Source organism: Oncorhynchus mykiss, chromosome 5 (assembly GCF_013265735.2).
Source record: "Oncorhynchus mykiss isolate Arlee chromosome 5, USDA_OmykA_1.1, whole genome shotgun sequence".
Lineage (NCBI taxonomy): Eukaryota > Metazoa > Chordata > Actinopteri > Salmoniformes > Salmonidae > Oncorhynchus > Oncorhynchus mykiss.
Genome location: NC_048569.1, coordinates 888,496 through 902,053, shown reverse-complemented (window position 1 = coordinate 902,053; position 13,558 = coordinate 888,496). Strand labels below are relative to the sequence as shown.

Genomic DNA, 13,558 nt, shown 5'->3' with positions numbered 1-13,558 from the left:
TTTGATGTCAGGGGTCTTCAACACAGTGTTTTGATGTCAGGGGTCTTCAACATGGTGTTTTGATGTCAGGGGTCTTCAACATGGTGTTTTGATGTCAGGGGTCTTCAACATGGTGTTTTGATGTCAGGGGTCTTCAACATGGTGTTTTGATGTCAGGGGTCTTCAACATGGTGTTTTGATGTCAGGGGTCTTCAACATGGTGTTTTGATGTCAGGGGTCTTCAACATGGTGTTTTGATGGCAGGGGTCTTCAACACGAGGGTGTTTTGATGTCAGGGGTCTTCAACATGGTGTTTTGATGTCAGGGGTCTTCAACACGAGGGTGTTTTGGTGTCAGGGGTCTTCAACAGGGTGTTTTGATGTCAGGGGTCTTCAACATGGTGTTTTGATGTCAGGGGTCTTCAACATGGTGTTTTGATGTCAGGGGTCTTCAACATGGTGTTTTGATGTCAGGGGTCTTCAACATGGTGTTTTGATGTCAGGGGTCTTCAACATGGTGTTTTGATGTCAGGGGTCTTCAACATGGTGTTTTGATGTCAGGGGTCTTCAACACGATGGTGTTTTGATGTCAGGGGTCTTCAACACGATGGTGTTTTGATGTCAGGGGTCTTCAACATGGTGTTTTGATGTCAGGGGTCTTCAACATGGTGTTTTGATGTCAGGGGTCTTCAACATGGTGTTTTGATGTCAGGGGTCTTCAACATGGTGTTTTGATGTCAGGGGTCTTCAACATGGTGTTTTGATGTCAGGGGTCTTCAACATGGTGTTTTGATGTCAGGGGTCTTCAACATGGTGTTTTGATGTCAGGGGTCTTCAACATGGTGTTTTGATGTCAGGGGTCTTCAACACGATGGTGTTTTGATGTCAGGGGTCTTCAACACGATGGTGTTTTGATGTCAGGGGTCTTCAACACGATGGTGTTTTGATGTCAGGGGTCTTCAACACGATGGTGTTTTGATGTCAGGGGTCTTCAACATGGTGTTTTGATGTCAGGGGTCTTCAACATGGTGTTTTGATGTCAGGGGTCTTCAACATGGTGTTTTGATGTCAGGGGTCTTCAACATGGTGTTTTGATGTCAGGGGTCTTCAACATGGTGTTTTGATGTCAGGGGTCTTCAACATGGTGTTTTGATGTCAGGGGTCTTCAACATGGTGTTTTGATGTCAGGGGTCTTCAACATGGTGTTTTGATGTCAGGGGTCTTCAACATGGTGTTTTGATGTCAGGGGTCTTCAACATGGTGTTTTGATGTCAGGGGTCTTCAACATGGTGTTTTGATGTCAGGGGTCTTCAACATGGTGTTTTGATGTCAGGGGTCTTCAACATGGTGTTTTGATGTCAGGGGTCTTCAACATGGTGTTTTGATGTCAGGGGTCTTCAACATGGTGTTTTGATGTCAGGGGTCTTCAACATGGTGTTTTGATGTCAGGGGTCTTCAACATGTTGTTTTGATGTCAGGGGTCTTCAACATGGTGTTTTGATGTCAGGGGTCTTCAACATGGTGTTTTGATGTCAGGGGTCTTCAACATGGTGTTTTGATGTCAGGGGTCTTCAACATGGTGTTTTGATGTCAGGGGTCTTCAACACGATGGTGTTTTGATGTATTTTCTGGTGATGTTTGGATTTCTAAGACTCATTTTCCTTCTGTTTGACCAGAAATCTAAGACTCATTTTCCTTCTGTTTGACCAGAAATCTAAGACTAATTTTCCTTCTGTTTGACCAGAAATCTAAGACCATTTTTTAATGTCCCCTTTTTAAGATGCAACACAGTTGAACAAATATCTCTACGCCTTATTCCCCCCCCCCCCCCCCCCCCCCCCAAAAAAAACAATATATAAACTCATATCGTTCATTTGACACCCAATTTGATATGCTCCTTATAAACATCACAAGTTGTTGCTCATGGGTTCTTTTTCCATGAACGTGACCCCTGTGCACTATATAAAGAATACGGTTCCCAGGCACTGGGTTGGTGCCAGATACCCACCCACATAGAAGACAGTACAACGACCACGGTTCCCATTCCCTAGGCAGTCCAAGTAGAGAGTCGAGCAGTTGTGAAGTTTCAGCATGACTTGTTATGTAGGCCATTCACAACCAGCCTTTAGGGTGATTTCATCATAATGTGGGTTACTGAATATGACTCCATTTTATAGAAACACAGGAAAAATTAGGGTAAATTTATACAAATCATGTGTAGCCTGGACTATGTGCGGCAAAATTCAACAGAAGGCTTGTCAGCTCTCTACACACAGCACCGGGCTTTAAATGACTAGTGGAACTGCATGTGCTGATCCTGAATCTGCCACTGGCAGCCGGTACAGAAACGCTGCTGCTGAAGCCTGGAGGTGCCCTGCCTGGAGGTGCCCTGCCTGGAGGTGCCCTGGCTGGAGGTGCCCTGAATGGAGGTGCTTGGATGGGAGGCTGGAGGTGCCCTGGCTGGGAGGCGGGAGGTGCCCTGGCTGTAGGTGTGGCTGGAGGTGCCCTGGCTGGGAGGCTGGAGGTGCCCTGGCTGGAGGTGCCCTGGCTGGGAGGCTGGAGGTGCTCTGGCTGGGAGGCTGGAGGTGCCCTGGCTGGAGGTGCCCTGGCTGGGAGGCTGGAGGTGCCCTGGCTGTAGGTGTGGCTGGAGGTGCCCTGGCTGGGAGGCTGGAGGTGCCCTGGCTGGAGGTGCCCTGGCTGGGAGGCTGGAGGTGCCCTGGCTGGGAGGCTGGAGGTGCCCTGGCTGGAGGTGCCCTGGCTGGAGGTGCCCTGGCTGGGAGGCTGGAGGTGTCCTGGCTGGAGGTGCCCTGGCTGGGAGGCTGGAGGTGCCCTGGCTGGAGGTGCCCTGGCTGGGAGGCTGGAGGTTCCCTGGCTGGTTGGCTGGAGGTTCCCTGGCTGGTTGGCTGGAGGTTCCCTGGCTGGTTGGCTGGAGGTTCCCTGGCTGGTTGGCTGGAGGTTCCCTGGCTGGTTGGCTGGAGGTTCCCTGGCTGGTTGGCTGGAGGTTCCCTGGCTGGTTGGCTGGAGGTTCCCTGGCTGGTTGGCTGGAGGTTCCCTGGCTGGTTGGCTGGAGGTGCCCTGGCTGGTTGGCTGGAGGTGCCCTGGCTGTGTGGCTGGAGGTGCCCTGGCTAGGTACCATGGTAGAGATTGTCTCTGTCTCACACTGTAAATCTGTATGGACAAAACAGTGGACGAGGGGTCCAGACCTAGGTTCTTATACCGGCTAGTATACTTCCTGATAATCAGTTACTCGTTGTCTTTTGCATCACACTAGTCTGGCCACTTTATTGTAATCCTGCTGTGTGGATTCTGACTGTCTGACACTTCTGATGATGGTAAGGAAGTCACAGTCCCATTTCTCCCTATGCCTGAGGCAGGGCAGGAGCCGTATGGTAGCAACCTAGAGGACAGTCAGTCAGTCAGAGTCCTGAACATAGCTGGTCATGAGTGAACTTCTAACATGGAAACAAACCTGACAAGCAATTTGAACATGTGATTGATTAGCCTGAAATACAATTGTAGGCCGATGTATTGATGGATTTTCAATGTATTTGAATGTGTCTGTCTTTCAGGAGGCCCTACAAAGGATAATAACCACGTTGGCCAATAAAAATGAGGACCTCCATAACTTCATGGAAACACTTAGTCACTCTCTGGCCGGTGTCCAGGTAAGACACATAATAACACTCACAATGGATGTAATTACATTAAGCACAACATAAAGCAATATTAACCGGGAAATCACAATTTTGTACAGTAACTTCCAAATATGCCATATTAATCAAATCACCAAATATGAAATGTTAATCTATAGAGTAGTGTGGCAGAGATTGATTCTGGGTGCAGAGATGAATCAATATGTGTGATTGTGACAGGTGAACTCCACACAGGTGGTGTCCGACCTGGAGGAGGAGTTTGACAGGTTATTCACCATCCTGGTTGAGATGAAGGAGAGCATGATCAACACCATCAAACAGGAAGGGGCCAAGAAGACACAGGAACTACAGGTACCTGACCCCTGACCCCTAACCCCTAACCCAACACCATCAAACAGGAAGGGGCCAGAAGGCTCACGAGCTACAAGTACCTGACCCCTGACCCCTAACCCAACACCATTTATCATGTCCCAGTGACATATTACAGACTGAGAGGATTTGTCTCCTATCCCTGTGACATACTACAGACTGAGAGGATTTGTCTCATGTCCCTGTGACATACTACAGACTGAGAGGATTTGTCTCATGTCCCAGTGACATACTACAGACTGAGAGGATTTGTCTCATGTCCCTGTGACATACTACAGACTGAGAGGATTTGTCTCATGTCCCTGTGACATACTACAGACTGAGAGGATTTGTCTCATGTCCCAGTGACATACTACAGACTGAGAGGACTTGTCTCATGTCCCAGTGACATACTACAGACTGAGAGGACTTGTCTCATGTCCCAGTGACATACTACAGACTGAGAGGACTTGTCTCATGTCCCAGTGACATACTACAGACTGAGAGGATTTGTCTCATGTCCCAGTGACATACTACAGACTGAGAGGATTTGTCTCATGTCCCAGTGACATACTACAGACTGAGAGGATTTGTCTCTTGTGTACAGTAGTGAATGTAATACGTGGGAGGCTCTTGTGGCGTGTGTATCTGGCGTCAGCCCTGGTGTATCTGACGTCAGCCCTGGTGTGTGTGTGTGTATCTGGCGTCAGCCCTGGTGTGTGTGTATCTGGCGTCAGCCCTGGTGTGTGTGTATCTGGCGTCAGCCCTGGTGTATCTGGCATCAGCCCTGGTGTATCTGGCATCAGCCCTGGTGTATCTGGCGTCAGCCCTGGTGTGTGTGTATCTGGCGTCAACCCTGGTGTGTGTGAATCTGGCGTCAGCCCTGGTGTGTGTGTATCTGGCGTCAGCCCTGGTGTGTGTGTATCTGGCGTCAGCCCTGGTGTGTGTGTATCTGGCGTCAGCCCTGGTGTGTGTGTGTGTATCTGGCATCAGCCCTGGTGTGTGTGTATCTGGCGTCAGCCCTGGTGTGTGTGTATCTGGCGTCAGCCCTGGTGTGTGTGTATCTGGCGTCAGCCCTGGTGTGTGTGTATCTGGCGTCAGCCCTGGTGTGTGTGTATCTGGCGTCAGCCCTGGTGTGTGTGTATCTGGCGTCAGCCCTGGTGTGTGTATCTGGCATCAGCCCTGGTGTGTGTGTGTGTGTGTGTATCTGGCATCAGCCCTGGTGTGTGTGTATCTGGCATCAGCCCTGGTCCGTGTGTGTATCTGGCATCAACCCTGGTGTGTGTGTGTATCTGGCATCAACCCTGGTGTATCTGGCATCAGCCCTGGTGTGTGTGTGTGTATTTGGCGTCAGCCCTGGTGTGTGTGTGTGTGTGTGTGTTCGTGTGTGTGTGTGTGTGTGTGTGTGTGTGTGTGTGTGTGTTTGTGAGTTATGGGTGTTGAGCTTGTTTGTGTTTATTTATTCTTTATTCTTTCACAGATACAACTGAATAAATTCAGAATTGACTAAGAATGGCAAAACACACATTTAAAGTCCATAACACATTTAACATGACAGAATAGAAGAGAGAACACTTTAAACATTACAGGGCATTTTTCATTCTGATTGGTAAAAACAGTCTGATTGTTAATTATTTATTTTTACCCCAAAATGATCTTCCATCATGTTGTTGTAGTGTCTCCATTCACCCCTCTACCCCCTCTCACCCCTATACCCCCTCTCACCCCTCTACCCCCTCTCACCCCTCTACCCCATCTACCCTTGTCGTGTCTGTACTATCATTAACTGAAGAATGATAGTTTTTAATCTGATTAACTACGTAACTAATTAACTATGAAATTGGGGCACCAAGGAAAAATATTCAGATTACAAAGTTATCATTTCCTAAAATTAATTGATCAGAAAAAATATCTGAAAAGTTGTCTTCGAATTAATGAATTATTGACTTTACCTCACGTCAGTCTCATTCTAAATTGTTGGTTATCTGCACGAACCCAGTCTTCACTATGAGTCATCCATACATCAATTGTCTTAAATCATGTATTTATTACTAACTAAGTAATTTACAGAAATGCATAAACAAACAGTAAATATGGTTACAGGAAATAATAGGGGAATGGGCCCTAGTGGGCTGAACCGGCATGGCGGCTTGTTAGACAAAAGGGAAGTGGGGGTCGACTAAGAAGTTACTACAGAGTTAATAATTCTAACAATTAAAATGCTAATCCTTTACACATGAACACTCACTCATTCGGGAACAATTGCAATCAATATATATATATATTTACACTCAGTGTGTCGTCTTGATCGCTGGTGAAAAGTATTTTGTAGAATTCTCCCTCTCTCTCTCTGTCTTGGTTAGAGGGGATAGTTCAAAGTGACATTCGTTATAGAATGGGTGTTTCGACGGTTGTCGTTCTTCGCGTTCAATGATACCGAATTCCTAGCTGCAGACTAGTAATTAGTATCAAAGACTTGTTCTTATTCTGTCAGTATCAATAGTCTAAGAGTTTAACCACGTGGTATGGTTAAAAGATTCAGCAATGGTCTGCAACCTTTGTACTCCCGTGATTGAGAGAAACATCTGACGATAATTTCTCAAAGTTGGGTTTTATTCGGAATGGCAGAAAAGGGCTGTCCCAGGATGTCTGACCCTAACTGGGCTCAGGGGAGGTCCAGGATGTCTGACCCTAACTGGGCTCAGGGGCGGTCCAGGATGTCTGACCCTAACTGGGCTCAGGGGCGGCCCAGGATGTCTGATCCTAACTGGGCTCGGGGGCGGTCCAGGATGTGTGACCCTAACTGGGCTCAGGGGAAGTCCAGGATGTCTGACCCTAACTGGGCTCAGGGGCGGTCCAGGATGTCTGACCCTAACTGGGCTCAGGGGTGGTCCAGGATGTCTTACCCTAACTGGGCTCAGGGGCGATCCAGGATGTCTGACCCTAACTGGGCTCAGGGGCGGTCCAGGATGTCTTACCCTAACTGGGCTCAGGGGCGGTCCAGGATGTCTTACCCTAACTGGGCTCAGGGGCGATCCAGGATGTCTGACCCTAACTGGGCTCAGGGGCGGTCCAGGATGTCTGACCCTAACTGGGCTCAGGGGCGGTCCTCTGATTTAGTTCAAATCAAAAGGGAATTGTATTTTCCTTCATTAAACAGTCCAACATCATATTACACCATTATACAAACAGTATCATCCGCACTCATTCATCTTATACAACAATTAGATGTAAACCTCATATCTGAGGCTATTATATAAACAGTATCATCCTCACTCATTCATCTTATACAACTATTAGATGTAAACCTCATATCTGGGGCTATTATACAGTGCCTTGCGAAAGTATTCGGCCCCCTTGAACTTTGCGACCTTTTGCCACATTTCAGGCTTCAAACATAAAGATATAAAAATGAATTTTTTTGTGAAGAATCAACAACAAGTGGGACACAATCATGAAGTGGAACGACATTTATTGGATATTTCAAACTTTTTTAACAAATCAAAAACTGAAAAATTGGGCGTGCAAAATTATTCAGCCCCTTTACTTTCAGTGCAGCAAACTCTCTCCAGAAGTTCAGTGAGGATCTCTGAATGATCCAATGTTGACCTAAATGACTAATGATGATAAATACAATCCACCTGTGTGTAATCAAGTCTCCGTATAAATGCACCTGCACTGTAATAGTCTGAGGTCCGTTAAAAGCGCAGAGAGCATCATGAAGAACAAGGAACACACCAGGAAGGTCCGAGATACTGTTGTGAAGAAGTTTAAAGCCGGATTTGGATACAAAAAGATTTCCCAAGCTTTAAACATCCCAAGGAGCACTGTGCAAGCGATAATATTGAAATGGAAGGAGTATCAGACCACTGCAAATCTACCAAGACCTGGCCGTCCCTCTAAACTTTCAGCTCATACAAGGAGAAGACTGATCAGAGATGCAGCCAAGAGGCCCATGATCACTCTGGATGAACTGCAGAGATTTACAGCTGAGGTGGGAGACTCTGTCCATAGGACAACAATCAGTCGTATATTGCACAAATCTGGCCTTTATGGAAGAGTGGCAAGAAGAAAGCCATTCTTAAAGATATCCATAAAAGTGTTGTTTAAAGTTTGCCACAAGCCACCTGGGAGACACACCAAACATGTGGAAGAAGGTGCTCTGGTCAGATGAAACCAAAATTGAACTTTTTGGCAACAATGCAAAACGTTATGTTTGGCGTAAAAGCAACACAGCTCATCACCCTGAACACACCATCCCCACTGTCAAACATGGTGGTGGCAGCATCATGGTTTGGGCCTGCTTTTCTTCAGCAGGGACAGGGAAGATGGTTAAAATTGATGGGAAGATGGATGGAGCCAAATACAGGACCATTCTGGAAGAAAACCTGATGGAGTCTGCAAAAGACCTGAGACTGGGACGGAGATTTGTCTTCCAACAAGACAATGATCCAAAACATAAAGAAAAATCTACAATGGAATGGTTCAAAAATAAACATATCCAGGTGTTAGAATGGCCAAGTCAAAGTCCAGACCTGAATCCAATCGAGAATCTGTGGAAAGAACTGAAAACTGCTGTTCACAAATGCTCTCCATCCAACCTCACTGAGCTCGAGCTGTTTTGCAAGGAGGAATGGGAAAAAATGTCAGTCTCTCGATGTGCAAAACTGATAGAGACATACCCCAAGCGACTTACAGCTGTAATCGCAGCAAAAGGTGGCGCTACAAAGTATTAACTTAAGGGGGCTGAATCATTTTGCACGCCCAATTTTTCAGTTTTTGATTTGTTAAAAAAGTTTGAAATATCCAATAAATGTCGTTCCACTTCATGATTGTGTCCCACTTGTTGTTGATTCTTCACAACAAAATACAGTTTTATATCTTTATGTTTGAAGCCTGAAATGTGGCAAAAGGTCGCAAAGTTCAAGGGGGCCGAATACTTTCGCAAGGCACTGTATAAACAGCGTTATGGTAATGTGGTCACACCGTCTCCCATGAGCTTCACCAAGTTGTAAAAAACGTACCAGTTCGTAGCTGGATTCTTCACTGATCTTTTACACTTTCTCCGGAACATGAAATTTGTTCGTACCTTAAGTTCTGTGAGGTGGAAGGATTTCCTTTGTCTCCATGAAAAACGACTCTCTATAACTGTGTGTCCTGAGGTCTTCTCAGGAATTTATGACCTCTGACCACAGCAGCCTAGTTGAAGGAGGCAAGGGGGGGGGGGGGTTGCTATACTCAGAGGCCAACGTCATGACACCCTCTACCCCCTCTCACCCCTCTACTCCTCTCACTCCTCTACCCCTCTCTCTGACAGCCTGGGGTGTGTGTGATGTTTTAGTGTCTCCATACACCCCTCTCTCAGACAGCCTGGGGTGTGTGTGACGTCATCGTGCTGCTATGGCAGTTCTCTGGCCAACTCTCTAAGTCGATTGAGCAGGAACAAAAAGTGTCTGAAATTACCCCCAGATATGAGATTCCCCATTGTCCCTCTTTGGAGGGTGAGCGCTGCCTGGTATTCTGTTTCCCGTTACATCCAACTCACTTCACACCCAGTATCAACTCGCATACTCATGTCTCATCATGTGACTCAGGAAAACATGTATTTTCAGTTAAAAGAATAACATACACCTGTTTTTGTTTAATTTATTCTAAGTTGTTAAATGCGTGCCAGTGGCACCGACCTTTTTGAAAGACTAAACCATAGCATGACCACCATGTTGTTAATGATTCGTTTTCATTCAACACTCCAAGAGCTAGACTTTGTTTTGCCAGCATTCACCATTATTATGAGTTTGTCTGTCAGCTGACGAACCAAAATGTTATTGTGTCACTGTGAGCTTATCTAGCCTTTACCAACCAAGAAGGTGTTCTGTTACCCCCCCTCCCCCTCTCTGGTCCTCTCTCCTTGGGGTAACCGTTCTGTTTCCCCCTCTCTGGTCCTCTCTCCTTGGGGTAATCATTCCGTTTCCCCCTCTCTGGTCCTCTCTCCTGGGGTAATCGTTCCGTTTCCCCCTCTCTGGTCCTCTCTCCTTGGGGTAATCGTTCCGTTTCCCCCTCTCTGGTCCTCTCTCCTGGGGTAATCGTTCCGTTTCCCCCTCTCTGGTCCTCTCTCCTTGGGGTAATCGTTCCGTTTCCCCCTCTCTGGTCCTCTCTCCTTGGGGTAACCGTTCTGTTTCCCCCTCTCTGGTCCTCTCTCCTTGGGGTAATTGTTCCGTTTCCCCCTCTCTGGTCCTCTCTCCTTGGGGTAATCTTTACGTTTCCCCCTCTCTGGTCCTCTCTCCTTGGGGTAATCTTTACGTTTCCCCCTCTCTGGTCCTCTCTCCTGGGGTAATCGTTCCGTTTCCCCCTCTCTGGTCCTCTCTCCTTGGGGTAATCGTTCTGTTTCCCCCTCTCTGGTCCTCTCTCCTTGGGGTAATCTTTACGTTTCCCCCTCTCTGGTCCTCTCTCCTTGGGGTAATCGTTCCGTTTCCCCCCCTCTGGTCCTCTCTCCTGGGGTAATCGTTCCGTTTCCCCCTCTCTGGTCCTCTCTCCTTGGGGTAATCGTTCTGTTTCCCCCTCTCTGGTCCTCTCTCCTTGGGGTAATCTTTACGTTTCCCCCTCTCTGGTCCTCTCTCCTTGGGGTAATCTTTACGTTTCCCCCTCTCTGGTCCTCTCTCCTGGGGTAATCGTTCCGTTTCCCCCTCTCTGGTCCTCTCTCCTTGGGGTAATCGTTCTGTTTCCCCTCTCTGGTCCTCTCTCCTTGAGGTAATCTTTACGTTTCCCCCTCTCTGGTCCTCTCTCCTTGGGGTAATCTTTACGTTTCCCCCTCTCTGGTCCTCTCTCCTGGGGTAATCGTTCCGTTTCCCCCTCTCTGGTCCTCTCTCCTTGGGGTAATCGTTCTGTTTCCCCCTCTCTGGTCCTCTCTCCTTGGGGTAATCTTTCCGTTTCCCCCTCTCTGGTCCTCTCTCCTTGGGGTAATCGTTCCGTTTCCCCCTCTCTGGTCCTCTCTCCTTGGGGTAATCGTTCCGTTTCCCCCTCTCTGGTCCTCTCTCCTTGGGGTAATCGTTCCGTTTCCCCCTCTCTGGTCCCCTCTCCTTGGGGTAATCGTTCCGTTTTCCCCTCTCTGGTCTCCTCTCCTTGGGGTAATCGTTCTGTTTCCCCCTCTCTGGTCCTCTCTCCTTGGGGTAATCGTTCCGTTTCCCCCTCTCTGGTCCTCTCTCCTTGGGGTAATCGTTCCGTTTCCCCCTCTCTGGTCCTCTCTCCTTGGGGTAATCGTTCCGTTTCCCCCTCTCTGGTCCCCTCTCCTTGGGGTAATCGTTCCGTTTCCCCCTCTCTGGTCCCCTCTCCTTGGGGTAATCGTTCCGTTTCCCCCTCTCTGGTCCCCTCTCCTTGGGGTAATCGTTCCGTTTCCCCCTCTCTGGTCCCCTCTCCTTGGGGTCCCAAGAACCTGAGAGGAGACTTAGCAGTAGCAGCTGATCGTCTTTCTGTTAGCTGACCATGAGAAGACCTGTGTACCCTATACCCTATATACTGTAGTGTACCCTATTCCCTATATACTGTAGTGTACCCTATTCCCTATATACTGTAGTGTACCCTATTCCCTATATACTGTAGTGTACCCTATACCCTATATACTGTAGTGTACCCTAGTCCCTATATTCTGCCCTATATACTGTAGTGTACCCTATTCCCTACATTCTGTCCTATATACTGTAGTGTACCCTAGTCCCTATATTCTGTCCTATATACTGTAGTGTGCCCTATTCCCTATATACTATAGTGTACCCTATTCCCTATATACTGTAGTGTACCCTATACCCTATATACTGTAGTGTACCCTATTCCCTATATACTGTAGTGTACCCTATTCCCTATATACTGTCCTATATACTGTAGTGTACCCTAGTCCCTGTATTCTGTCCTATATACTGTAGTGTACCCTATTCCCTATATTCTGTCCTATATACTGTAGTGTACCCTAGTCCCTATATTCTGTCCTATATACTGTAGTGTGCCCTATTCCCTATATACTATAGTGTACCCTATTCCCTATATACTGTAGTGTACCCTATACCCTATATACTGTAGTGTACCCTATTCCCTATATACTGTAGTTTACCCTATTCCCTATATTATGTCCTATATACTGTAGTGTACCCTAGTCCCTATATTCTGTCCTATATACTGTAGTGTGCCCTATTCCCTATATACTATAGTGTACCCTATTCCCTATATACTGTAGTGTACCCTATTCCCTATATACTGTAGTGTACCCTATTCCCTATATACTGTAGTGTACCCTATTCCCTATATACTGTCCTATATACTGTAGTGTACCCTAGTCCCTATATTCTGTCCTATATACTGTAGTGTACCCTATTCCCTATATTCTGTCCTATATACTGTAGTGTACCCTAGTCCCTATATTCTGTCCTATATACTGTAGTGTGCCCTATTCCCTATATACTATAGTGTACCCTATTCCCTATATACTGTAGTGTACCCTATACCCTATATACTGTAGTGTACCCTATTCCCTCTATACTGTAGTGTACCCTATACCCTATATACTGTAGTGTACCCTATTCCCTATATTCTATAGTGCACCCTATTCCCTATATACTATAGTGCACCCTATTCCCTATATACTGTAGTGTACCCCATTCCCTATATACTGTAGTGCAGTACTGTTGACCAGGGCCCATCCATAGGGATCTGGTTAAAAGTAGTGCACCATATAGGGAACAGAGACACATCCTCAGTCTGACTCAGCAGAGACTTCAGGCTGACTGCCAAACACACAGCACTTCCAGAGGGAAGGATATTGTCTTTTTAGCTTTGACCTTTTTGAAAAGGACATTGAACAGCACTGCAGTCAGCAGCTAGATAGAGAACCAAGATGTATTCTATCTTAAAGGCCCAGTGTTGTCAAAATTGTCGTTTTTTTCCCCTTGCGTTTTTTAATATCATATTGTACAACAGCTGATGAAACTAACACTGTAAAAGTGTAAAACAATGTGAGCATTGTATTTTTAACCAGCAACAATCAAGAAATAACAATCTACACAGGACCTTCTAATCAGAAGGTTTATATGGGTGGGAGTTTCAGGACTGTCTAATCAGCAGGTTTATATGGGTGGGAGTTTCAGCTTCCCTTGGGGACATCACCATGTGGTCAATTGGTTAATACACCAATAGCAAACCTCTCTGCCAATAACAGCTAGGTGAGGGCCCTGGGAGAGTGGTGCCAGGAAAATAACCCCTCCCTCAACGTCAGCAAAACAAAAGGAGCTGATCGTGGACTTCAGGAAACAGCAGAGGGAGCACCCCCCCTATCCACATCGACGAGACCGCAGTGGAAAAGTTGGAAAGTTCCTCGGCGTACACATCACTTGGTTCACCAACACAGACAGTGTGGTGAAAAAGGTGCAGCAGCGCCTCTTCAACCTCAGGAGGCTGAAGAAATTTTACTTGGCCCCTAAAACCCTCACAAATGTTTACAGATGCACAATTGAGAGCATCTTGTCGAGCTATATCATGGTACAGCAACTGCACCGCCTGGTACGGCCACTGCACCGCCCGCAACCGCAAGGCTCT

General features: G+C 47.0%; 1 protein-coding gene across 3 annotated transcripts in view; it reads left to right on the top strand.

Annotated features, from left to right (window-relative positions):
- LOC110523091 (FSD1-like protein) overlaps positions 1–13,558 on the top strand; it is an 89,092-nt gene that overhangs the window by 8,393 nt on the left and 67,141 nt on the right. For 2 of the 3 annotated variants that reach the window (XM_036976577.1, XM_036976576.1), the window contains exons 2-3: positions 3,548–3,643; positions 3,851–3,982. In XM_036976577.1, the coding sequence (XP_036832472.1) occupies positions 3,548–3,643; positions 3,851–3,982 (228 nt within the window). The remainder of the gene's footprint in view (positions 1–3,547; positions 3,644–3,850; positions 3,983–13,558) is intronic. The other variant, XM_036976578.1, reaches the window with a different exon arrangement.